This window comes from Rhopilema esculentum, chromosome 16 (assembly GCF_057945365.1).
Source record: "Rhopilema esculentum isolate cy_ngs chromosome 16, ASM5794536v1, whole genome shotgun sequence".
Taxonomy (NCBI): Eukaryota; Metazoa; Cnidaria; class Scyphozoa; order Rhizostomeae; family Rhizostomatidae; genus Rhopilema; species Rhopilema esculentum.
The window spans coordinates 6604988-6631272 of record NC_142830.1 but is presented as its reverse complement, the minus strand read 5'-3'; the positions used below and the strand labels follow the sequence as shown (position 1 = coordinate 6631272).

The following is a 26285-nucleotide window of genomic DNA, read 5'->3' as shown; positions in this document are numbered from 1 at the left end:
TCAGGCCACTGGAAAAGCATGGAAACATCGATGTTCAAAATTCGGTTTTTGTATAAGATGAAGAAGAAAAAATATTAATGAAATATATTCTTGGCGCTATTTGATTACTACTGACTGCAAAAATGAAGGACAATGAAGCAGCTTACTGAAAGGGCTCCTCAAAGGAGAATAAGCTCATATTAAAATGGATTTTCTCGAATTAAAGATGCTTTTTTACATGTTGTTTACGGACTGAGCGGCTGCAGCCCCCTCCAAAAAAATCAGGTAAAATTAATGGAATTTCAGGCCCCCACTTCCTTTGTTTTTGCAAAACAATGGAGCTTTTTCATAAATCTTTTGTTGTGGGTGCTAAATTTTTCCTTGGCCCCTACCCACTTTTCAACTTGTGTCGGAGCTCATGTTTATCTGATGCATCTATCAAGCCAAAACGCTAGCAATATTGGAATTGAATGAAGCCAAAACTTAGAACTTTTCATAGTTCAAAGTTCCCACTTTTACAAGCGGGGTCAGTGATGGTTTCTATGGTGATTTGACATCATTGGAATGGCCGCATCCTATTGGTCAGTGGGGAAGACGCGCGCTGTTTCTATAATTTTGTCACCGACCAAGATGGAAACATGGTGGAGGTACTTCGTAGCTTTCCACGTGACCAAACAATCTGTTTTTCATTGCTCTTTAAGATATTTGAAATGTCCTGAAGGAGGGTAAAATAATGGGCAAGATATGCCTCTCCATGAAATCAAAGTATGGTTTATTTTAACCAGCGCCGAAAGAATGTTTGGCTGAAATATGCAGGGTTGATCAGCCATATTTTGGTAATGTTTATTTTCGGCGGAGTTGTTGATAACAAATTTGGAGTACAAGCTGAACATGGAGATCTTGGCACAGTATCGTTTCACTTGCGTAGGAAAACAAAAATGCATGGACACACTCATAAACATTCAAGATACCACAACAGAAGTCATTTCCAAAGCAGTTTTGGTCGGAGTAAAGATGGCTACTCGTTGAGAGTAAGTTTCATTCGTATTTGTATCTACTTGCTCAGTTGTTTGATTTTGCATTTTATTGATAGTTGAAGTAGTTTTTAAAGACTTTCAGTTTTCTGAATTTGACAAGATCATGTCAATTCTTTACGTTGTTCATCTACAGCCACGCTGTTGAATACATCCATTTAGGCCAATCAGTTATTTCAAGCAATTTGTTTTATCCGCTTGTGTGACCTAAGTCAGCTGAAGACCTAATGCAAATATTTTGAAAAAGCTAAAGACGTCATGCGAACTTCGTATCATTCGATTATTTTTTGTCTTTACGTTATACATGCCTAGGAGGGAGACAAATATTGACAAAGGCGACAACCCTTGTTACCAAATATCTAGGTAAACATGGACAAGTATGGCCCAAAAGTATAGGCCTAAACCATACTGAGGGAAATTGAAGTAAATTAAAAAGATTTTCCACAAAGAAGCTATGGCATCTAAAAATGGTTTTTGTTACTCATATTTCTAAAGTATGGAATTTAAAAGAATCCATTTTTGGATAACTGTCATGAAATTTAAACATCTAGTAATTCTCTTTCTTTGAATAAAATTTGTTCAATAATTCCTGCTTTTCTCATCTCGTAGAGTACATCGTATGCATATGTAATAGAAATGAATATTGGTACTCCTCCTCAAAAGGTAGGCTGCCTGGTTATTTCATCTATGCATTAATATATATGTCTTTCATAAATTCTATCTGCAATTGACACAATGCCTGGTTAAATAGTTACCCCAGGGCCTCCAACGAAGGGGGGCTGGGGAGCCATGGCCTCACAGCATTTTTTTGTAAAACAATAGAGCTTTTTTCAAAATCTTTTGTCATGGGTTGGAGCCCATATACCCACAATATCATACATTTTGAGTTTTGCTCTAGGGAGCTGAATTTTTTATATGTCAAGTAGATTTCTGAAGTAACAATTAAAATGCAATACAGTTTTAATTTAGCAGCACAATTTCTAATGTAGCATAGAATTTTTCAATTCTGGTTAATTGTTAATGAGAGGCCTTTTAGAAAAACCAAGTATGCAGTTCTGATGGATCTAGAAAGCTTGTTCATAATGCCCATTTTTGGGGTATTTTTTGTACCCTCTTAGCTTTTCCTAAGCATTACACTCTTATTTGTTGGCATACTTAGTAATAACATGTTCTATATTCTAGCATGCTATTTCTTTCATTCTTGAATGGAAGTGGACATAAAAGAAAAATCATATGCATTTACCTACTTATCTTGTTCATTTTTTGTAAAACCTTGGGTGTGATTGCAAGGGTGCCATGTCAGTTTGTGTTTATAACCTGTATCAGAAATGTTGCTCTTAGACCATAAAATATCTTGATCTCTCGTGAGCACAGGATTCTTTCAGGTTTTTGGCTATTATGTAGACTTGAATCGGAAGGAAAGTTTCTGTGAGTTCCCATGACTTTAAGTATCAGGCAACTGCAAATTATATAGTAAACACGCATTGACTAAAGCTTTGATTTTGCTTTAAAGAACATTGATGTGATTGATTGATGATTGTATTATAGCTTGAATTTCTGATAGACACTGGGTCAGCAAATATGGCAATAGCAGGTAAAGAATACCTTATGATATCAATATTCAAATTTTCAAATCTAAGCTACCTTGTCCAACTTTGCTAGTTTTAGAAAATTGTATGCGCCAAGCCATAAATATGCAGAGGTTTACAGAGTAAAGCAGTCACTATTAAAGCATTTCTTTAAAAAGTTCCAGCTCAGTCCAAATTTAGGAGAATAATCTTAAAGATAGCAACCAGGAACATGATAACTGGTTTTGGTAAAGGTGGTTTGTCCTCTTAGGGAATGGCTCATATGCCAATGGACCTTAAACCATCCAAGACTGCCTCAGATAAGTTATCTAATGTCAACAAGGCCTGAATCTTACTCCCTGTAAAAATAAGATTGAGCATACTTGGAGACAGACTGTTATTAAGCTCTGCTCAAGTGCTCTTAACCTATCAGTGGATTGTAGAGTAAAGATTCTTATGTGAGTATTGTTGCTATGTACTGTTCAGTGTTTAATCTGCATTATTAAGAAAAGTCGAAATCTATTGATAGTACTTCACAAGTCCATGAAATATTCGAATAGATTTCTGAGCAGTTGCAAGACAAAACAATCATGTGCAATTCTAGGAAAATGTCAGATATCCAGTGAAATGCATCTAGTAAACAGACAGAATTCCCATTTTTCTTGCTGATTTCTGTCACATTTTTTTATTCTAGGTCCACAGTGCAAAGATCAACATGGAAGCAAATGCAAGATTGATAATTATTATTATCCCTCAAAGTCATCCACAGCTGCTCCTTTAAATAAACCAGTAAGATCATATACCGTAAATCCTTGATTATGCCCCCTGGGGGCTTATTTATTTTTGATATTTTTGGATGGGGGCTTATTCGAAAGAGGGGGTTTATATGAGGGGGGCTTATGAAATTATTGTAAACATTAAGAAAACATTATTAAAAGACCTCATTTATTTTAATAGGAATTCAAAAGTATGAATTTGTTGTGGTATTTTAGTAAAACGCCATAGGTAACCTCAGATGGCAAAAATCATCAAATGGAGGGGTCCAATTCGAAAATTTACGATAGCAGTGGGGGATTATTCAAGGGGGGGGGCTTTTTTTGGGGGGGGAATTTGAGGATTTACGTACTATTTTCAAATTTTTAATCCATAAAACTTAGTTCCTTATAATGAATTTCATAGCAATGGATTCATACCAGATAATTTGATGATAAAGCTGGATCCAATTTTGCATACACACACTTGAGTTTATGGAATAAGCTGGCTTGAAAAATTTTAGTATCAAATAAATAATGTTTTTCCTCACGAACAGCAATTCATGCAGTAGGATTTCAAGCTGCTGGAATTCATGAAAATTGTTTTTGTAGGTAGAGACAGAGTATGGGAAAGGTGCATGGTCAGGAGTCGTTTTTAGAGATGTGATATCATTTCCAGGAGGTTTGCATTTGTTCTCTTCATATAATATAAATGTTTAATGTAATTTAAAAATTAATGTTAGTTTTGACTGTGTGACATAATGAAACTGCCTCATTCAATGCAATTTGTAAAATCCCATCACCAGGTATGATATTTCCTCTCCATATATATTTTGTTGGTCCAACCAAAAAAATTATCTCTTGCTTAGCCATGAATTACAACTTATAAAATATTGCAAAGTTAAGGTGTTATAACTTGCATCTACTAAAGTGGTGTTGTGGCCCGGTTCGAGTGCAAATCAATTAGCTTCAAGTAATAAACACACAAAACTCGACATAGTTTTCCAACGCAAATCTTTATAAAAACCAAATACTCTCTACAACTTCTCGACATGATTCAAACTGTTTCTCTCACTAACTAACTAAAAGTCCTCTGTCCGGGGGTAAGTCAGTTTTTGTAATATGGTGTAATAAGGTCTTCGGAGAGGTCCTCATACTGTCATTAATTGATTTTTTTGTCACAAAAAGGAAGCATGTGGCTCAATTCCGAGATTTGAATTCTGTCTTGAAAATATCAGGTTTGTTTGATAGATGTTGCAAAGTAAAGGAAAACAATAGAGAAGTAGTCTTGAAAAAGCAAATTTTCCTTTGAGATTTCTCTGTAAACTTTTTTTTTAATTTTTGCTAATTTTTGTTTCTCATATAGGTCCAACAACAATTGCAGAATTCGCTGTTATAAATCAAGAAAAAGAGTTTTTTCTTAGTATGTATTTCTAGACTATTTATTGTAGAAAAATATTACTGTTATTAAATATTAAATGTTATTTAATATGTTACGATGTATTAAATATAAATAACCATCTTCAAGTAGTCTCAAAATAGTTTAATTTCTTCAAATATTTGGCTTGATGACTACATACTATGGCTGAAAGTCAATTCTTTGAATTGGACCTTTTAAAATTGATTCATATTGTAAATCACTTAGTGCAACATCTTGTTACAAAACCCTTCAAGCAGACTGGTTTGAAACATGATCTTGTTTATAACCCCATCGCCAAATAAGTAAAAAGGGAAATTTTGAGTAATTTTCGTGTAATTAATTTAAAGATTGATTAGTAGCATGACTGGGTTGAGTGAGATAGGTGGACAAGTGGCCAGGACCAAAATCATTGATTGAGCCTGAATTGCCCACAAATTATTGATATAATCTGGGTTGACTATGTTTTGCAGAAAATTCAGTAAATGAAGGAATACTGGGACTGGCATACAGAACATTGTCCGCTGATAACGTAAAGGTATTTTGTGTGAAATTTCCATTCAAATGATGATATTCGTTTAATAATGTTTCATCGTGCATACATTTTTTATCTTGGAAAGTGCAGTTTAATGATAAACAGATTACCAGCACAACGACAAAGAGAAACATTTTGTTAAGTTGTATTGCAACATTTCTTCTATTTTCAATTGTCGACTATTCAAAGATTGATACAAATATCAGTATGAAATGATCAGTATAAACATTCTCATACTCAGACACACAACAATCAGTATGCTATAAATGTTTCGACTCTAGTTAGAGTCAGATTCAGTTAAATATAGTCAAAGGCACAAGTTCTACTCAAAATCATGTGACCTAACTGTACGTGAGAGAAGCAATCAGGATGTGAAAGGGGACATAAAAATGTGATAAAAAAGCTACAGGAAAATAAACATGTAACAAAGGGTGCAAAAAAATGAAATGAGGAGAAGGAAAATCAAAACAAAGTCATAGAAAAAGATGACGGCTGGTAATTAAGTGAAGTTCTATCCCTTTATATGAGTAGGCTTTCAGAGATGAGTAAGTGAAAGGGGTTATCTGTTTTTGGGGGATAGAAACATTTTCAAAATTTTTCTACGTGTTAAGTTTTATATGTGACCATGAATAGAGGAAAGTTTAGGAGATTTAAAAAGTTTTCCATGTTTGTTTATTCCCCAAGACTCTCTGCAACGACAATATTATAAGTTTCAGTCAAAACAATAGTATATGTTTCGTAACAATATCTACTTCTTGTTATGCACTTCGTTTGTTATACTAATCTCATCTTTTTTCTAGCCACTTTATGACCAGCTTGTTGCAGACAAAAAAGTTCCAAATGTCTTTTCAATGGCGCTGTGCAATGGGAATGTAAGTCTATATAAAATTATCTTAGCTATGTAAAATTATATTTAGCATATTTTCACAATATATATATAGAATAAAGTAAAGGTATATTTATTGTTAAGAAAACCCTTCAAAATATTGCAAAATTGGTTTAAATGATCTTCAGTTTGAGACAATGGTTAAAACGATCTACAAAAATAATCTCCCTTAGCGATTTGTAACAATCAAGCAAGTCAGTGGATCCAAAAGAATAGTATTATATACTCATCATATATGTAATATACCCTTGCGGTTTTAAAAATCTTTTTTCTTATTCCATAAACATTTGAATTCAGGAAAAACCGTTTAGTTTATGCACATGTTGCCAGTTTATTCATTATTCTATTTACCAGGCTATTCCAATTTGTTATTAACGATTCTTTATAAATTTACTCGCAGGGTAGATTATGGCTTGATGAACCAGAACCTGAGTCCTACCTAAAACCAGTTCACTGGACCAGAGTGATTCACCAAGCCTGGTACACTGTACGGATGACAGGAATTGTGAGTCTCACTCTGCTGTTTCTCTTTGTGCAACTGTTAAGGCATACGAGGTCCATTTAATTAGATGTAGCCCTTGGTAATTGCCCGCAACTCGCGCGCGATAGCGCGCGAGTGAAGGGCTTATAGTCTGCCCCGCGTATAAGTAGCATATGGAAGCTTCAGTTCATAATGTCAGCACTTTTTCAGCAGATTTTGTCACTTTTCTGCTGCCATGACAACTGTCAATCAATTTTATTGTCAATCAATCGGCTTTGTCGAGGAGGTCGTTAACCGCCACCTCTTTGTGCGGAAGGGAATTATCTTCGGAGCGTTGCTCTGCCAAGACTCTGTTAAAGGCCTTCGGTTTTTTCTTGCACGAAAACGGTGCTGCATCACAGCTCGGTTCTCCGCAATGGATGGAAGTTTTGATTCGAAGTTTTGGGAATCAAAACCAGTCGAATGCCACACCTTTCTCCCAAAAACTCGACACCGTACGAGCAAAAGTTATGATTGTCGTGATTATCGCCTGTACATCGCGCTGTACGAATCATCGATCGCAATCTATTTTAGCTGTACCCGTTCTATCACGTGTCCATTTTCATACGTCTTTGCTTCACGAAAACGAAAAATAAATGTCAAACCCTAGAAAAACTTCATGATTTTCAAAAGGGCGTTGGACTTAAATCAAAGGCAAACTGAACACCAAAAATTCTTGATAAAAAGAATAGTTTAGCATCAACTAGAGCAGCTGTTTTTATAAAATTGTGAAAACCCAAAATGGTGTCTTCTTCGAATATCCTGACCTAAATTTTCAAAACAATCATTATCAAGGAACTAATTGTTTGCGGGCAGTACTAGCAAGAGCTATTTCTAGTTTAAGGTTTATGTTTTACCATATATGTAGGTTCGAAGACATATATAAATGCTTGTTCAACTTCAAGGACTTTATAATGCACACTCCATAATTACAAGGTTAAACTGTCACACAATTATATTTCTAAACAAACTTTTATAAAAGACGTGTAAAGGATTAATCTGTAATTAACGAAACAAAGCATTTTCCTACTCATTAGTGATTAATAACAAAGAATCAAAGACGTTGTGTTGTAGCAGCATAATTGTTTATAACAGGGATTGGCAACGACGAATTCCATGTACTACATAGGCTTAATATCTTATTCGCACCATCGAGGAAAGCTCAGCTTACTCCCAACAGAATAAAACTCTTTCTAAATCTGTCTTTAAGGGAAGATCCGCATGACTTGTTTTTTGCAGTTTGAAGGATAGTTTTAGGCAGTAAAGGGGCAGTTCAAGGCATTTTACTTCCACCCCGTGGAAGATATGATTACCTTTTTTAGTACCCCTGTACTTTTTACGTTGTTGCTTCAATGTCTGTCAAAAGCCTTGGTTCACTGCATTGAAATTTTGCATATTTTGTATTGCACCCCCGTCTCATTAATAGTTGTTAAATAGCAACAGTTTTGAATCCTAGAATTTCCCTTATTCGATTCTATCGGGGAGTGTATGTATAGGCTTTCAAGAGGCATTGTTATGGGCTTATCTTGCAATCTGTTAATCTTTTCAAAACATCCTTTGACACTAGAGTGTCCCAATGATGTTTTGAGAAACTCACAATTCACGAAGGTCCCTAGTCTTGATCACTTAACAACCTTGCGCTAACAAAATGCTATAGTATTCAGGATTTTATTGTGCCCTTTTACAGGATGTTGCTGGTCATAGCCTTGGGTTATCTCCTTACAGTTATCCCCCGGCTATTGTTGATAGTGGTAAGTTGATCATTTTACTGAAAAATACATCAAAACTTACTATCATCTTTTAGCTTTTCTTTATCGTAAAAATAAGTTAGATCAGGTAAACAAAGTATTCTTCAAGAAGATAAGGAGATGTTGAAATTTTTCATGACTGAATGTTGAAATTTAAAAGTTCCAAATGTCTTTTAAAAGGTTTAAAAAGACTATTAAATTTGAATTTTGATACCAATTTGATGTTTCGATTCTTTGAAGCAACTTTTCAATGTGAAATTGTAAACCTTGAATGGGTTAATTTTTTGCGTTAAAGGTACGACTGACATTCTGCTTGAGCCAGAAATCTATATAGCAGTGATTGCAATGCTCAAAAAGGTATGTTTTGCAAATTATGAAGCTATCGTTGTTAATTCCATTTTAAATGATTGCACGCTTATTGTTTTGGCAGTTAGATTCGCATCCTTTATTGTCAGGTAAACAGGTGAATTTCTATAGACTGAATATCTGTTAAAAATCAGTCTTTCTGTAAATCCTTCTCCGAATGCCCATGCCAGACTAGAAATAGTAAACTATTTTCTTATGATTTAACTAGATAGCCGAAAGGCCGCCACATATCACTTACTGTTGTTAATCGTATATTAAAAACATGTTTTGCTTTGCTATGTTTGTAATAATAAGTATTTTTGTTCCAGCATGGTCCTCCAGTCGATATTCGCTTTTGGAATAATTATTGTGTTGAAACAGATCCATTTAAATGGCCATATTTAACAATATATTTGAAAGATACTAGTAAGTAAAAATTATATATATTGAGTGAACATAATTTGCTGCTTACAATTCATAATTTAGCTGGGCCACTGCTTGATTTTTCTCACTTCTGTCAGTGGCACGTTTCATGTAAATTCTTGACAAAATTTCTTTGTGTATTTGTTTACTATCTTACTACTTACTGATGTAGTTATTCTTAAAGGCTGGTTCACATTTTTTTATTTTAGATGGTGGCTCATTTGCTCTTACGATTTTGGGAAAACATTATGTACGAAAGCAAGAGTACGTTTGCCTTGATACTCTTTGAAGTAGAGCATTATTCGATATCGTATTGTTATGAATCATATCAGAAATCAATATTTTATCCTGTACATACTTTATATAGGCACCTCTTGTTTATCTTTCAGTACGATTTGTCTGTTTGCCAACCAACTTGATTTTGCCTCAACATAAACAAAAGAATTCTGACTTTTTCATTTTATACTATGAATCATTATTTCTATTTTTCTATCATTGACCTTAAGCTGCAGATTAATAAGTTAAGTTTTTCACCCTAAACCTCAAATCTAATATGATTATCAGAAAACTGTTTTCCTTTTAAATTTTATCATAAATGTTATCTTTCGATTCCAGTCAGTTTTACTGCTTAAGTATTGGTGCCAAGCAGTTTGGTGCTGTTCTAGGAGAAGTTGTCATGGAAGGCAATGTCGTTATATTTGATCGTGGCAATCACAGAGTCGGTTTCGCATCCAGTAATCTCACTGATCCAGAAACTGGAAGACCGTGCGGTAAGTACTTACTACAATTAACTTTTTTGTTTAAGTCATTCCTCGTCCTCTTCAATTAACATCTCTTTATAATCAGCTTTGTTTGGAGAGTAGAAAATTGAAATTGCTCGGGCTGCCTTTTAAGGCTTTTTTATGGCCTTTTTTAAAAAACTAAGAACATGTAATAAACACCGTATCGATTTGAGGATATGCTGTCTTATTTAAAACCCTCTCGAAAAATTTTGAATTGTGTTTAAACGAACAAGGCATCCTTTGTTAAACGATTGCTGGATACAGTGGTGTTTTCCCAAAAGAATCTGTAGCTGAAATTTCTGCTCCACGATGAATAAGTAATGTGACGAAGGGACTTTGCCAGAGCATGAAGCTTAACGAAATTGTTCCTTCGATTAAATCTCCTATCCTTGGAAAGGGAAATTTCTTAGAAATATGGAGAATTTAAGACAAATCGTTTATTGTAAACAGGAAATTTTGGGCATAAATACATTTCACGTAAATTTTAAACCTGTAGAAAACAGCCTTTTCAAAAGCTCCTTTTACCAATGGACAATAATTGTCGCCAGTCTCTCAGTTTTTGTTGCTAGCATGTTCCTTAAACGTTGGGTATGAAAAGCGTCCCATCTTTAAGACGCCCTCTCGAGTGAACGCCCCACTATTCAGCTTTTCACGTTTTTATGTTATTCATATTTTTACGGTTCTTTTGCATCAAATATTTCTTATACACATTTTTACAATATTTCTCCCTTTTTATCAGGTAATCCCATAACGCTGAATACTACAGTTGCAGGTGAATTCAGTCTACTACAAAAAAATCTGCTAATATAAACACCTTTTGGTGTTTACTGTTAATAGGATATCGATTAGTAGGAGAATATTGCTTTAATACTACACCTATCTTTATTCAGTCAAAGAACACAGTCTCTTAAAGGCCTTGGTAATTATTGAGTATTTTAAATATCCCAGTTGTTAAGGCGAAATGATTACCCCTGTCCTGCAAGACTCCATTAAGCATATTATAAAACGTGACTATCTTCTTCACGCTTTCAGAACACATGGTTCAGAAGGGAATCAAGTTTGATTTTGTTTGATTGGTACTATTGTACCGTTTAGCATCATAGAACTTCATGATTATGGGAACTTTGTTTAGTTATAAATGAGTTCCATGCCCCTGTCAGCAGCTAATGCAATTCCTTCTTAATGCCTTTGTTTTGAATTTCAGGGCGACTGTATGACTTCTGCCACGCCCCATTTTTACCAAGGGTTTCATGCCACAGAGATTGCAATTCATGCACAAAGCACGGAGGAGCCTGGTGCTCTCATGGCAAAATCAGTATTTGGATTAATGGTGTAAGGTGAGCTTTTTATACCAGAGTTTTTAAAATAATTTGTTAGATATAGTCTAAAAGTCATCCCTCTAAAAGACATAGCATAAGAGAAATGAATTAATCATCTACCAAGCTAAGTCCGCAGTTAATGGGATAAGGGTGTTTCAAATGGTGTTTCTTTAGGCTGGCAGCAGTTACTTTTGAAAATAAAGGCAATTTAAGTCTGCTATGAAGCTAAATGTCTGATTGCCTTAAAATCATTTGCATTGTTTCATTAACAGACAAAACCTCGATGGTTCAAAAGGATACTGTTGGATTGGTATGTGAATTTATCCTTGATTACCAACAGAGGCATTACAGATGCTGCAATATGAGAAAGAATGTTTTTTTCAGCAGACAATGGAAAGTTGATTCAGTCGACTCCGCTTATAGTCACTTCGCTCGAAGTCACAGTACTGTTTACATTCACTTAATACTAGGCCAAAATACTCAAAAGCTGTTGAATCAAGCTCCTTTTGCTGTCACATTTCGCAATATTTGGTGTTACTATAAATGGAGTCAATGGTAGCAGTTTGCACTAAAATTTTGTTCACTGTTAAATAAAAATTAAATTTTGGCAAATGGCAGCTTGCTCAAAGTATATCTGATGCAAGCGTTGCCTCGCATTTTGATCGAAAACAGTTATATTTTGTTCTTTTATGACATCATCCTTGAAGAGAGAAACTCCCTATCGTTCACAAAGCAAACTGCGGTTATTCTGCCAGGCATCTTGTTACAGATTATTACCAATTCTTTGGAGAATGTAAACAAATATGCTACTCATAAAATTCCTTCCGCTTAAGACCTTTTAGATCACTTCTTCCTTTATTTAGATATACTTGGTACACAAGTTTCGTCAAAATTTTGATCTATTTAGTTTCTATTTATTTTTGACTTGATCTCTCAACGAATGCTTTATTCTATAAGAAGAAATGCTCATTTGTTTTGTTGTACAATCTCGATAAAGACCGTGCAGAATCGATAAGACTGACATTGATCTACTTCAATTCACAGGAAGCGTGTTTGCATTCGAAGTGCCCAAATTCCAAACATATTTGGATGGCCACGGTAGCGTCGAATTTGAGCTACAATGCCATGCAATAATGCCTATGTATCGTCAGTGTATAAGTATGTGTTGTCTTTTGTTGTTTATTTTTATAATTCCGTAAATAATTATAATTTTTCTTTTTATAATGTTGTTTTACAATTTTTTGATCTAAATGACCTTCATTAAGAACCCCATATCGGTCTTTTGTAAAATAACAATGCTGTAACTTACGAACCTTATTACCTCATAGAACATGTCACTTTCTGTGGTATTACTTGCATTTTTATGCTCATGTGCCTGAGCTTAGTTGCCAGATTGTACTTGGCATTAAAGTTCATGTCCTTTGATTCCAATCACTATGCTTTTATAGACAGACTGCATTTGATATAATTTTTCAAAGATTAGTCTCACTTTTGTTATATTTTATTCTGTAGTTGGTGGAGAGTGGCTATTTGCAATTATCATATTGCTGCTGTTTGGATCCGCAATATTCTGCATGTGCTTATGCTGCAGACGTGTTTATGAAGCTGACACAAGGGAACCGTATCCTTTGTTCTATGATGGTCAACGAGAACTGTATCCAGTTTATGATCAAAGACGGTTTCCTGCTGAACAGGAAAGACGAGTGCATCCATTTAGATGATCAAAGTAAGACGTTTGTTATTCTAAAAGTGTATGTATTTTATATCATCCTATTACAGATAAAAAAAATTAAAAGACATTGAGTCAAGGCTTTGCTGTAATGATACTTGTGGGCCCAAGACAGGTCATACAAGATTATCTTATTCTGGTTCTGAAAACTGGTTTTGTCAATAAAAATTTTCTAAATTTTGCTTTCCAAGATCACATGAAGTTAAAGTGTTTGAATCAAACAAAGTGATCACATGAAACCAAAGTAATCACACTAAAGAAGATGACCCAGACCCCCTCCCCCCCCCAACAATGGAAGCCTCTACTCACAATAACTCAATGCCTGCAATATACTAACCAAAAAGGGGTTTAATTGTAAATCTAAGACAAGTTCATATTTCAAAGAAATTGGATGAAGGATAAAATAGTATCTAAAATGTAAAATGTCATTACACGATGTATATTATTTTAAATACCATATATTGAATTAGTTGCTTTATCTAACACTTGTATCACAAAGATATTTAACTGCTAAAGGAGATCTAGCTCTAGTAAATAACCAAACATTAACATGTTGGAAATACTATGAGATCAGAGATCTGGGAACACTTGTTAAAAATTGCCAATGCTTCAATTATTAAGGCAGCTTAAAGGAAGAACTGTCTATATGCTAAGCACAGGGTAGGACAATGCTTGGTAGGGTTGAGGTTAACCTACTTAAAATTAAAATGGTTGTTCGAACTGTGTATTAATAGATCATGAAAACAAATTAATGTTGGGTATAATTATAAACAAATTTAATTTCTGATAAGACACAAAAAGCAGCTTTAGTTTTTTCTAGTTTGTTTTTGTCTTTATGTATGAAGTATGAAGTGGTTGGCATAACCTGGCCATTTTAGAGCAACACTCCTCAAATCAATAAAAGTTGACTCTAACAGAGCAAATGCTGGGAATACTCTAACATAAAGTTAATTGTGTTGAAAAAGTACTCATGACATTTGACTACAGTAAGGCAAATAATCATTAAATAACCAATATATCACTACTTGGTCATAAATATTCAAACATGTGTGCAATTGTATGTACAATTCATTTAAGATAATTTGAAGTTGACATCATTAGTGTTAAGAGTAGCTAAAGACATGTCACTTTCTAGATTATGTTAATAATAATCAGTAAAAAAATTTACCACGATTGACATAAGTGCAAATAGTTACAATCGACACAATTTGACACATTCCTAGCCATTTATGAACATCTAATCCAGTTGTTGTTAGCTTGTCTCAACTGTAAAGAAACAGACAGGAAAGGCTTTAAATAACTGCAATATTTGAAAGTTTTGGTGCTTTAGTTTATAAAATGGCCCCTACGAAGCCTGCTATGTGGGCAGCCAGTAGTCCTACGTTAGGGTACTTAGATTAGCCTTTGAAAAGACAAGAGGTGCATTAACCAAACACTTCCATGGTATTTACTAATATGACACTTTAATAAAACATCATATATAAGTATTTACCTGTTTCTCTGTAACTTGATAATTTCCTGCGGCGCTTATGAATGGGCTTCCCTGAGAAACTAGAGCCATGGAGCAATTCACAACGCTTCTCAAAAGCTTGAACCATCTTCTTCACAACCTCATCGAAGAACATTGTAGAAAGATGAGAGTGGAGAGCTGACTTGAATTCGAAAGCAATCTGGATGAAATATAAAAATGACAACCAGGTTGAAAAAACATGAAAATACATGGTGATAATGTAAAATCTATTTTCTGGTTCAGTTTGTAAATGTCCCTATACTTTAATTTACATAATTTAAGGACAACTTTGATATAAATATTTCTTACAGCCATGAATACAAGATTGGTAACATTCATTTGATAAAACATAGAGCAGTATGTATTAACTTAGATCACAGTTTTAAACAGATGCTCACATGAAAATTCAATGTGCATGAGTTTGGATTGTTTGGAATTCCTTTGCTGAACCTCCAAACTGCCTTCATGTAGTTAAACATGTCTCCATCAACACACTCAGACTGAAATAAAATTGAAAATAAATCATGCTTTCAATCACAACTGTCTTTTTTAGCATTAATCATCACAATCTCTTTTGAAAAACAGATACAAAATGGGTATCCATTGTACTGTTATGATGCGCTTGAACCTAGCCAAAAGGATATGCTTAGAACTTTTAATTTCCAGATTGAAAAATGTCTTAAATGCACCTAAAGCATTGAGGACAGAAGTGTTGAGCCCTGAAATTCAGTTGTTTGTTGCTACAAAATGCATGAGACTCTACACTGTTAGGTCCTTCAAGAAAAAAGACTCTGTCATAAAGTTAGGCAGCTATTTTCAGTTATTGATGACCTTTCTGCCTTCTCTTGAAATATAGCTTTGTTTGTTAATTATCTTAGGGGATGGGGGGCAACAATCCCCCAAGAATGCCAAAGCAGAGGTAAAGAGGGGAAAAAATACATAGGAGACAGGACTTCCCTCCATGTCGGAAAGAGTGCCTTTACAACAAAGAGCAGCATTGCAAAAACCATGTACCCCCTTCATTCTAGCATCCATCAGCCCCACAGTTTTTGTGCTTCAGGCATCCTGGTTTAGACAGAATGGCTCTCAGTTATTTTTAATTGGTTTTATCAAGACAGACCACCCCTTTTCTTTGCTCTTAAGCTCTCCCGGAAATTTTATGGCAAGGGATTTGCTTTTACAGTCAAAACAATATAAGAATGTGATTATATGAAGCTACTAATTATTATTTGGATGTATTTTGAATGCTTCTTGAGATTTTCAGGGAATACACTGCCAAGGAAATCTTCTAACTGCCTCGAGGTAGGAACACAGGGCCGGGCTTCTTTGCTGTCCGGCAAAAGCATTATATACAAAAGCAAAATATATATATTTAACAAAAATAAATCAGGAACAAAGAAATGTGATGACCGATAATCCAGTGTAACAAGATTTCAAAATAAATAAAATTCAATGAATACATACTAATATTTTGCCCTGGTATACAGCGATTCATCGAGTAAAAAAATTATTACTTCTTTTTGTTTTATTACTCATTGCCAGATTCATACCTGGCGGACAGCCTATCCTGCCTACTGCTACTGACTATGCCTGATATAAAGCAATTTTTGGTCGATGATAAACAGTTAGTCATGCATATTTGCTATGCAAAAAGGGGCACAAAACAGTTCAAGCTCACCTTAACTAAGTTTGGCCTGACTAGTGTTAGGATTGAGGTATATCTTTCTACCAAAGGAGGGAATCCAACTTCTAAAACAGCTCTTAAATGACCAGGTTTTGTTTCTAGGACCTTTGAGTCTCTACACCATGGAACAAAATGCTTGTAATCATCAACATTTGCAACAACATCATACATGTGGTCCATGGAAAACCTATCATGGAATAAGACGAACAAGTTAAAGCTTGAAACTCATTTTATTAATTCAAATAATTTTTCATTTCATGTAAAAATACTAAATAATATACTAATAATACCAATAATTTTTACTAAAAAAAGTTAATGAGTAAGGCTGCGTACACACTGAGAGTGAAATAGCAAAGCGAAGCGAATGAGCGAATTAGTGTTCAGATAGTTTGTACTGAAAACAATACACCTGTTCACATCAAGACAGAGCGATAGCGACACGGATAACAGCAATGGGCATTGATTATATCGTTGCCATACAACCAATTAGTTACTGGGAATAGTCTGACGATACTGGTCTTCAACCAGATCAGTATTAAAGTACATGGCCTCATATTTGGGGAAAAGGGTGGCCCCCAATAATTGCCAACTGTACTTTATATGGGAAGCAAAACAATAGACATCCCCCAACCAATATAAATTTATTTCCAACGACACTGAAATAATGAGTCAAACATAGATGAATACATTCTGAATCTGAAATAGCCTTGTCATTCCACAACTGCGGCACCAAAAAAAGATTTTCACCAGATAAAAGCAAATATCTATTTTTAATAAAAATCAGTTCGTTCCTCTTTTAATTTTGTGAACCCAGAATAGTCTTCGTTTGGAAAGTAAAGAATATTTAAGAAATAAACTTTCAGATAAAAGCATTCTTTTTTGTTTTAAATAAGCCATTCTGGTATCAAACTTCACCCTGCACAACTGTCTGATTCGCGATATTTCGCTCGCTGCATGTTGTTCCGTTCGCTTCTGTTCGCTTCGCTTTTTCGCTGCAGTGTGAACGCAGCCTAACGTGTTTTCTGAGGTTTTTTTACTCTAATTTCAAAGTTTTTGAGTTTCTTTGTATCTATGAGGGGAAGGGGGCTTTCTTTCTATAAAATTGTGCCATTAGAAGGTTCCTCTAGAGTCAGTCATCTTGAGATATCATTTTAAAAATGCCTTAAACCATTTTAAAAATGTTTTTAGCAGACATCTCCAAACATATTGCTAACACTTTTCACAGTTTTCATCTTTCAGAACATAGATAAAAAACTTAAAGTTAGAAAATATATAATCTTAGATATAAGTAGGCCAATCAGAAATGTTGGCATGACTGTAAAGTTTGTCTAATCAGTGCCACTTGCCTTTTGAAAATATTAACAATAGTGATGAAAGGGTGATAAAACATTCTGTCTACACAATGGTATTTTCTTCTTTTATGTATGAGGATTTTCTCTAATGTTGTTGAAGTTTTTTGCTCTGCAAGATCAAAGAAACTGTTCTCATAGGGGGATGTTTTGTTTGTAATTAAAGGGGCATGCTATTTTATTCTATCCCTAAATCTTTAGCTTGTGAGAAGCCATTTTTTAATGCCATTCATTTTCTTTTATTGTGGCTTATTTTTCCTTAGTTTGATGGATTTCTATATGTACAGACAAATTTTTTATATTTTATTTAGATGTTGATATAGTGTCTGAAACTAAAATTTGTCTTAAGTGACCTTGGCATAAAAAATAAGTTTGGAAGGCTGTTGGCCTAAACGAAAAATAATCAAACATGGCTAAAAGAAAACTTCACTCATAACATAAAAACTTTTTCACAGTAAAGCAACTAAAGCTAAATAAAAATATCAATAGTTAGCTGTTGATAAAAGAAATGGAATAGCATCTTGAATACTTACGGTAATATTTTTCTCTCAGAGTATTCTTTTCTTTTGTCTTTCAAAACATGTTCAAGTGGATTACTAAAGAAAGTTCGCATTGGCCTTTTCTCTGTTTTATGTGGATAAAGGAGTGCTGGCCGAACAATGCTAATGGCCCCAATGTTTCTAGAAAATGCTCTTGAATTATCCCTTTCCTGGAGTTGACTTCTGAGATTGCAACCACATCTAGGCAAACAAAATTTTAAATTCAATTACCGCTTATCATAAATAACAAATATGTTAGTTTAAAGCCTTCGCATAAGATTATCACTCCTGACCTTTGCCTTTTAATGATTATTACGCAATAAAATTATTTTTACTTAGAGTTGGCGTTCTGCGAATAATCTATTTTTTGCATTAACAGGCATCTAGCTTAAATTTTGTTCAACATTTTAGTGTGAGGAGCTAGTTTCAGCGGACTATATTATCTATATTATGAAGTAATACTTTTGAAAATTTCATAACATAAAGAAGACTATAGGCCTTAAAATGCACTTCCGTAAAACACAATATAGATTTACGAAAAAAGAACACACCTTTCATTAGAATTGTGCGATCTTGTATTCGAGTGTATAAATCGCAACCTAGATACTTTGCCTACATAAACTTTCCGATTCAACATCGTTCCACATCTTGACGCCATATCAATTTATTTGGGACACTGAAATGGAACAGTCGGTACCAGTCTTTTTTTTCAAGGCCTCTTTTTCGCTTTCACCTCGTTATAGAAGAGAGCCTAATTTTGAATTGGTTAATTTTCCCGCAAGATGGCCGGCGTGACCTACAGGAAAAACACATCGTTTATTCAAGCTGGAAAGTCCATAGGTACGACTATTTAGTTTATATAACGAAAAAATAAATAAAGAATGTTCTTTCTTTTCCAGAAGACCTGATTTTGCGTTGCTTTGTTTTGCCAGTCGGGAAAACCTCACACCAAATTGAAATTCAAGTTTAATTGATTTCCACATCATTACCTACAAGATGCGCAAGATCAATCATTATATTGACAAATTGCAAGCATTACGGAAAATTAGAGTAATCTTTGAAATTAAAACGTGTAAGTATGTGAATGTTATGTACGACACTCTGGACGAGGATGTTTATTTCAGTTATAGAAGAAAGAAGATAATTTCAGGTGCGCCTTTATTAGTCTGACAAATTTGTCATAATTAGTCATCATTGTTATCCTCAGTTGGCTTTCACCCAGCATAGTCAACTCTGATTGCTTTTTCCAAAGTTTAGAGGATTTATTGGCTGTTTCATTGAAAAGGGACTGCTTTTTAAGAGAACTATTATCTTTGGGGGTGATTTGTGCAATATATTTCAGATGCTGGATGTCACATTACGTGATTTATCTCTTTGGTATTAGTAATTTTTCTTGTCACCTCATTGCCCAACTTGTAAGACCAATCAATTTCCTCTTCTGGTATTCATTTATCTTCCTTGTTTTTGGGAGCATATTTTGCCTGGAGAAACCACCTTTTACCATTCATTGTAGAAAGCCGCACCAACTAGATTTGAGCTTTTTCATCTCATTTGCAATAATTGCCTTGCTAGACCAAATCTAGAGAAAGCACCACAATATACAAGTCATCTTTGGAAAGGCATGCAATCATATGTACACACATTGGCACCCACCTCATTTACCCAAGAAGTGCAAATTAACGCACCCCTTATCAAGGTTATGAGGTACCACCTTTTCAGAAAACAATCTTGTGCCCTGTTTATCATGTTGGTCCCTTGTACAGGTTGAATTGATTTTCCTACCTGAGAACCCTTGAGGATGCTTTTATCTAGCTTAAGAATATTCTCACCAGTTAGGAAATTAATATCATAGCTAAGCCCCTATTCCAGTTCAATTTAGACATTCATGGATAAAGAATAATTTTCAGTCATCTAAACAGAAATTGATTTTGTAGTCGTAGTAAAATTGCTTAAACCTTTATAATGTAGCTTCTCCTTTTACTTATAAAAAACTGGTGACACATCATTATGGTTGTTGGAACCTTACCCTTTTTTTCGTTTATCTTCCCATTCTTGCAGGAAAGTTATGCATGATTTTCCTCCGGTTGCAAGGAGAAAAATAAATTTTCATGCCCTGGTGGGGTATAGTAGGACTTTCTTGAGAAAAAGCTTCCACAGCAGGATATTCTTTATTATTGTTATTGCTTTTTTTGGTTTTTGTATCTATTATCTAGTTTTATAAAAGCTTGATTTTGCTACACTTTGCTATATAATGAATGTTTTTATCTGCCTACTATGCCAGTTAAATAAGACAGACAGTTACATAACCACACTTGAAAATAAAAACTGTTGAAGTCAGCATCGACTTTGCATGGTTAAACACTTTATACAAAAAGAAGTCAACAGAATCATTTGATACAGAAATATTATTCATTTCTTTGGTTGCTAATGCAAGACAAATCTTTGAGAGTCAACTTTAGAAATTGTTTTGTGTTGGACTATCCTAAGTTGTTTAGAATCATCCAAATTGCACACTACCTTTTTCCTATCCTTCTGCATTCACTCTTTTCCAGATTTGTCTAATAAAGTATCAGGAATTTTGTTCGATTTTGGTAAAATTCTTTTTTCCCTTATACAGCCTTTTCTGCATCTTCACTTCTTGGACCAAGCAAAAGGTGAGTCTCATGGCTTAAATTTTGTCTCCTAGTGAAAGGATAGTAGTTCCTATCAACATTCAATCTGGCAATTCAAAATGCTTTTTGGGGTCACAATGATCACTCAAATAGCAGACCATTTTTTGTTGATTTAAAAGCATTGCAAATTGAGTGTCCTTCATGTTTTTCTTGGCAAACACTCCAGATCATCATGTTCCATTACCAAGTTCTTTATCCACTTTTTTCTAAAAATTTCTTTTTGATAGGGTAGGAAACAAATTTCACTAATATAGCAGAAGAGGTTTCTTTTAAATTGTAATGCATATAATTTGTGATAGAGTGGAGCATTGGCTAGATTTTCAATTGACCACAGTAACTGATTGCCAACAGATTCTTGTTCCATGGGAGGTACAATATCCCCACACACCTTAGCATGTTGGCAAAATATTCATTCTGTTCTTGAACTTTTCTCAGTGTCAAATGTATCATTGATGATGATGGTCAATTTGAGATTACTGCTAATACTTTAAAGCTGCTAAGAGCAATCAAAGTGGAGGTATGTTCAGTTTTTTGTTTAAATTATGCATAATGTTTTGAATAATCATCATAGATTAAAAATTTTATGTTTTATTCTACCAATTTGTTTATTCTAAGTTTTTACTTCAATTTCCTTTTTTTGAATTCAAAATTCTAGGTGGCTTGGTTCATTCAAATTTAAATGTGAAAGTTAAAGAGAATAATAATAGCAAAATTCACTTATAAAATCTTGAGTCTTGAAGATCGTAAGTGTCTATAAATTTGACGGCTCTCCCCCCTCTTACTAATGAAATGAAATACAATGAAACCATCAATTTTTTGCATAATTGCCAAAAATGAGTTAATAAAATTCTATAAATGCTTGATTTTGGTATTAAAGAATTTGTTGGGCCTGATTTAGTACTGACGAAAGGGTCCGTAATCTTCGAATCTAGTACAAGGAGCATGAGTTCATGCACGTCTTTAGTTACCCTTTGGTATGTGACGGCTCAAGGTTTAGGTTCCAAGCATCCAGTTCAATGTTATCTTTAGGTATCGTTGTGTTCTGTACACCAAAGCGTTTACAGCTCTGCCTCTTACTTGTATAACAGTACTGTTAGCCATAGTCTTCATTTAAGTCATTGTTGATGAAGAAGAAATTGCATTTGTCTCACAAAAGTTTTTTTGGGGAATTTTATCAAAATTATAATGATCAAATGGGATGTCATTAAAATTATATAATTCACCATTTTCCTTGAAAGCACCCAGTCATCTCAATTATTCATGATGCATGCAAAGGACTGCATAATACCTTTGGTACATGCTGTTCTACACTCGTCTTTATGATTGGCAGTTGGTTAGAATCACTGGATACTCTAATGCAGGAGGTAACCTTTATGTTTGCTTGTAAACTTCTTGTTTCTAATTGTTGCTAATTTATTTCAATTATTTTAGATAATTTTTAGTGTTTTGTTTTTTGCATTTTCGTTTGCCTGCACTTGCCTGTTGCTAACCAACTCATAATCTTGGTATTGCAACCGATTTTTTCTAACCTTCAGAACCCCATGGAAGGGTATAAATACCCATTATTTGCTTATTGATGACCAAGGAAATCATTAAGTAACTCTGTATCTAAGGGGAGTCACTCATAAAATCAACATTTACACGTTGAGCTCGAAATTATTGAGTTTCATGGTTAGTAGTTTCACACAATTTGTTTCTAGGGTATACCAGTCCCAGTCATTAACCGTCTGTTCGACGAGGCCGTTGATTATTGTATACAAGAGGCATTCAAATCATCAATATATTTGGATGAACTGACTCGACCAATGGCAGGAAGGATATCTGATCCCCAAATAAAGATAGCACAAGCTAGAACCACAGGATTCTCAGAGGATGCTGTTGTGCCGAAACCTGACAATGCAACGCTGTCAAAGGGTTCAAGCACTAGCGACCATAGAAACCAGCCCTCAAATTTCGTTTCTGGATTTCAATCAAGGACTTCGGCGTTTGATAAAAGTCCTCGAACAGTTTTCCGCAGCAGATATAGTAGGCACCTGACTGAAGATGCTGCTACTCAGCGTGAGGAAGATCGATTGTTGACCATTTCAGCTTCAATAGCAAGGATTTGTCGTGGTGTTGCACGAAACGATGTTAATGTCGAGCAGATCCTCCTGAAAGTTATGGAAGTTATTAGAAATAGGCAAAACGGATTTAGAGAAATATGCGATCTTGACTTATGTCTCGATGATATTTTTATTGAGATTTGCGATGGTAAACCAGAAGCGCAATCTTCTGTATTTGAAGGTATCTGTGTCGCAGATGTTGTTGATGACTTGAGAAATACGTTAAGCCCTATTGAGAAGAAACCTGTTAAAGTGGGCTTGATAGATTTTGATCAAATGCTATATTGCAAAAAGAGAGGAAAATCTTCAGACGATACTAACAGGTCTGATAGTTTTAAGAAGAAACTGCATCAATTGGAAATCTCTTGTATAATATACAGAGGAGAAGATAAAGAATTTCTTGACACATGTCATGCAGTAGGTTTATTGGTGCTGAAAGTCAGCACGCTAAGACACCTTAAAGCTTTGTCACTTGCTACTATGAATCCTATAGTACCGTCGATTTATCATCTCGAATCAAGTGACATTAGACTCCCAATTGTTTTGTCCTTAAAGCAGTTTACAGATGAATCGTTGAGACAACGCAGAGCAAAAAAGAGATTAAAGTCAGTTATTTCTTTGCAATTTCCTGGTTGTAGTCAAAGGTTTATTACAATTTTAGTTTGTGGGACAATACCGGTGGTAACGTCGCTGTTAGAAGAGAGACTCACAAGCTCGCTCAGGCGTCTTAGAAATCTTCTTAAAGAAAAGAAATGTATTCACGGAGGTGGAGGTGTTGAGAGAAAGTGCATTAGCCAATTGAAAGAACATGCAGGTACTGTTGTTTAGCTGGTCTCAATCTGTTCAGAAGATACTAAATGCATGTGTTATAAAGCTTGATTTATCAAATTTTGTAGCAATTTGTACACGAGCGAGAATCAAAGTAAAAGAGCTTGGAGTATTATTAGGCCTGATTATTGTCGTCAGAAAATGAAAGCAGCTTTAAAATATATCAGCGGATTCGCCTCGTGCAGTTTAGAGAAACATCCCTTTGTTGCCGTTAAGGTGGCTAAAAGGAAAAAGTAGATAATCGGCAGTTTAACATTTCGTTGCAATTTAACAGGCGTTACAATTGTTGGTTATATTCCTTTTGCTGATTTCACTTTTTACTAAACTTCAATTTTTTCACATCATATGTTTTGCTACCTCAATTAGAAATTGTTTTTTTCAATATTTCTCGTTCTAATATCAGCTGATCGTTTAGCATCAATTAAATTCCAAATTTAATTGGCTTTAACTGAGAATTCATTAAACTTATACAAATCTAGGCATCAAGTCTAGAGGCTTTTCGTCTAGAGGTTTCATTGCCAAAAACTTGCAGTTTTTCTTCTTCAAATTTAGTTTTTACGTTCCTGCTGATATTTGGGCTTTGGAATTTAACTTGGAATAAATCTTTTCGTGGTATAGAATTAAAAAAAAGCGTTGATAAAAGCACTTTTTCACCTATGTTCTGATGTTTTTTACTCGGAAGACTGTCAGACGAAAAGCTTTAGTAACATGTTTCAAAATTTGACTTGAATACTTTAAGCTGCATTTACTTGATTTTACGATGAAACTTTTGAAGAATTGTTCCCAAACGGTTCACTGATTTCGCCTATAAGACATGTAAGGATATTATCACAAGTAACATAATTTTTCATTTTGATTCAGAACGAAGTCAACGTGCAACTTCCAACAACCGTAGCAGTCTACCCAGATTTTTGGTTAACGAACTAAACATATATAGGCCCATTGTATTTACTGAATTATCCAAAGGCCTAGAGAGATATTGCTCAAACATATCAAGAAATATTGCCGAGGCCGGCGCAACCAAAGCAACCGCCATCGATGATTTAGGATCAAAGTGTGAGGCCTGGAAACGAGCTATAAATGTTGTAAACGTCATATCTCGAATCGACATGGTGGTTACAAATGGCGTAGAGTAAAAGTGTTTAAATCAGCCTGTACGCGGTCGGGTCTTAAGGAATGCAGAATTATTTCAGAGTCAAGAAGAGATGAAGGTGCGTTGTTTTCTTTTTATTTTCTTATCCACTTATTTGCTTTTATTATTGAGCGTTATCTAATCGGGGTATTTTAAGAAACCAAGACGTGGGAGTTGATTAACTTTAAATTAAGAAAATTGAATTTTTCAACTAGGTAAAGTTCATGATTGGTTGTCTTGTTTGATGTTTCAACTGTAGGGGAGAACTCGAGTCAGTGACATCAGAATAGAATCAGCTGAAAGAGTGAGCAATTGTTGGGTGTTTAGCACGATCCTGATCAGAGAATGTGAAGAGCAGACAGGACAAGTTGAAAAGCTTAAACGGAGAGAAACTAAGGCAAGTAACCAGTTCAGAATATGTTGTTAATTTTCAAATTTCAAGAAAGATTTTAAAGTCGTTTGGAAAATTTTAAAATAGAAGCAAACATCATATGATTTTTGTGTCAATCCTAATTGATCTGCGATGAAAATAGCAGTGGTTTTGCTAAACAGAAAATGACATGGAATTGATCCAAGTGACCACAAAAAGAGGTCTGTTCCAATCCACGGAATTCGAACTTTGACAGGAGCTTATGACAGGAGCTTTGGTTCTGTTAATGCAGATAAATTTAGTCGTTTATAACAAAATTATATTGACAAGCAAAGATTTATCAATTGTTAAACTTCTGAAGATGCAATTTTTGAATATTTTCATAAATAAACATGTACATTTGTATATCAAGTTTTCTAAAACCTCTCTGTTATGATATAAATTTAAAACGAAATAATTTTTAAACGATATAGAAAAAAGTCATTTGATTGTTTTTTTATCGAGACCTTCTTAGCCCTTTTGAGTAAATGATTGTCTATGCGCCTTTACTTTTTGTGAAAAGTTGAGACTCGGTCTTATCTAAACATGCAATTTTGATCAGCACTGTAGCACATTCAACACTTAAAACCATGTTCAGAGCTGTTTAGGACCATTTTAAAGTGTTTCTGAGACAAAACTTTGACCTTCAAAATTGACAATATTTCTAAGGCTATAAGCTTTGATTTTGGTGACAATATATTCCTTGGGTTTTTTAAAAAACATGACATTTCCATTGACTTCCTGACCTGTAAAACCCTTTTTAACAATATTCACAGCTGTTAAGGGACATTTTCAAGTGTTTATGAGAGAAAACTTTCAGCTTAAAAAATAACGGAATTTATAAGGCTATAGGCTTTGATTTTGTTAAAAAATGTTACTCGGTTTTTTAAGGTAAACATGCTACTCACATTAATATCCTTACCTGTAGAGCACATTGAAATAATATTCAGCGCTGTTAAGGGCTATTCTCAAGTGTTTCTGAAAAAAACTTTAACCCTAAAAAATGACGAATTTTCTAAGGCT

At 34.4% G+C, this 26285-nt stretch overlaps 3 protein-coding genes across 5 annotated transcripts; 2 read left to right on the top strand and 1 right to left on the bottom strand.

The window, feature by feature from the left end:
• The first annotated feature begins 601 nt into the window (after positions 1-601).
• LOC135681979 (beta-secretase 2) lies at positions 602-13846 on the top strand. Its single transcript, XM_065196667.2, has 19 exons — positions 602-1010; positions 1623-1676; positions 2562-2607; positions 3276-3370; positions 3946-4015; positions 4700-4756; positions 5224-5288; positions 6086-6157; positions 6572-6676; positions 8379-8442; positions 8735-8796; positions 9114-9210; positions 9417-9471; positions 9823-9977; positions 10729-10761; positions 11194-11326; positions 11581-11618; positions 12353-12466; positions 12821-13846. The coding sequence occupies exons 1-19, from the start codon at positions 747-749 to the stop codon at positions 13027-13029; spliced, it is 1788 nt and encodes a 595-aa protein (XP_065052739.1). The 5' UTR covers positions 602-746; the 3' UTR covers positions 13030-13846.
• LOC135681982 (coenzyme Q-binding protein COQ10 homolog B, mitochondrial) lies at positions 13430-18812 on the bottom strand. The gene is made up of 6 exons (XM_065196670.2): positions 18671-18812; positions 18114-18320; positions 16226-16418; positions 14946-15047; positions 14530-14707; positions 13430-14303 (listed from the first exon to the last, which is right to left on the bottom strand). The coding sequence occupies exons 1-6, from the start codon at positions 18775-18777 to the stop codon at positions 14290-14292; spliced, it is 801 nt and encodes a 266-aa protein (XP_065052742.2). The 5' UTR covers positions 18778-18812; the 3' UTR covers positions 13430-14289.
• LOC135681978 (chaperonin-containing T-complex member BBS12) lies at positions 18813-26210 on the top strand. 3 transcript variants are annotated; one of them, XR_016144742.1, is made up of 7 exons: positions 18813-18959; positions 20737-20773; positions 21227-21308; positions 22030-22155; positions 22492-23707; positions 24583-24932; positions 25113-26210. XR_016144742.1 is itself a non-coding variant. In XM_089113310.1 (6 exons), the coding sequence occupies exons 1-6, from the start codon at positions 18902-18904 to the stop codon at positions 24855-24857; spliced, it is 1794 nt and encodes a 597-aa protein (XP_088969436.1). In that variant the 5' UTR covers positions 18813-18901; the 3' UTR covers positions 24858-26210. The 3 variants fall into 3 exon arrangements, 1 of the variants encoding a protein (XP_088969436.1); XR_016144741.1 differs by having other exon boundaries at positions 25069-26208; XM_089113310.1 differs by having other exon boundaries at positions 24583-26210.
• Positions 26211-26285: the final 75 nt, after the last annotated feature.

Coding starts and splice junctions, on each gene's coding strand:
- LOC135681979 (XM_065196667.2), top strand. CDS start 747: ATGGTTTATTTTAACCAGCGCCGAAAGAATGTTTGGCTGAAATATGCA. Junction 2,608..3,275: donor AGCAAATATGGCAATAGCAG/GTAAAGAATACC, acceptor TTTTTATTCTAG/GTCCACAGTGCAAAGATCAA. Junction 11,327..11,580: donor ATTTGGATTAATGGTGTAAG/GTGAGCTTTTTA, acceptor TTTCATTAACAG/ACAAAACCTCGATGGTTCAA.
- LOC135681982 (XM_065196670.2), bottom strand. CDS start 18,777: ATGGCGTCAAGATGTGGAACGATGTTGAATCGGAAAGTTTATGTAGGC. Junction 16,419..18,113: donor TCTGAGAGAAAAATATTACC/GTAAGTATTCAA, acceptor ATTCCATGATAG/GTTTTCCATGGACCACATGT. Junction 15,048..16,225: donor TCAGGCCAAACTTAGTTAAG/GTGAGCTTGAAC, acceptor ATTTTATTTCAG/TCTGAGTGTGTTGATGGAGA.
- LOC135681978 (XM_089113310.1), top strand. CDS start 18,902: ATGGCCGGCGTGACCTACAGGAAAAACACATCGTTTATTCAAGCTGGA. Junction 18,960..20,736: donor TCAAGCTGGAAAGTCCATAG/GTACGACTATTT, acceptor TCCCTTATACAG/CCTTTTCTGCATCTTCACTT. Junction 21,309..22,029: donor TAAGAGCAATCAAAGTGGAG/GTATGTTCAGTT, acceptor TTTCCTTGAAAG/CACCCAGTCATCTCAATTAT.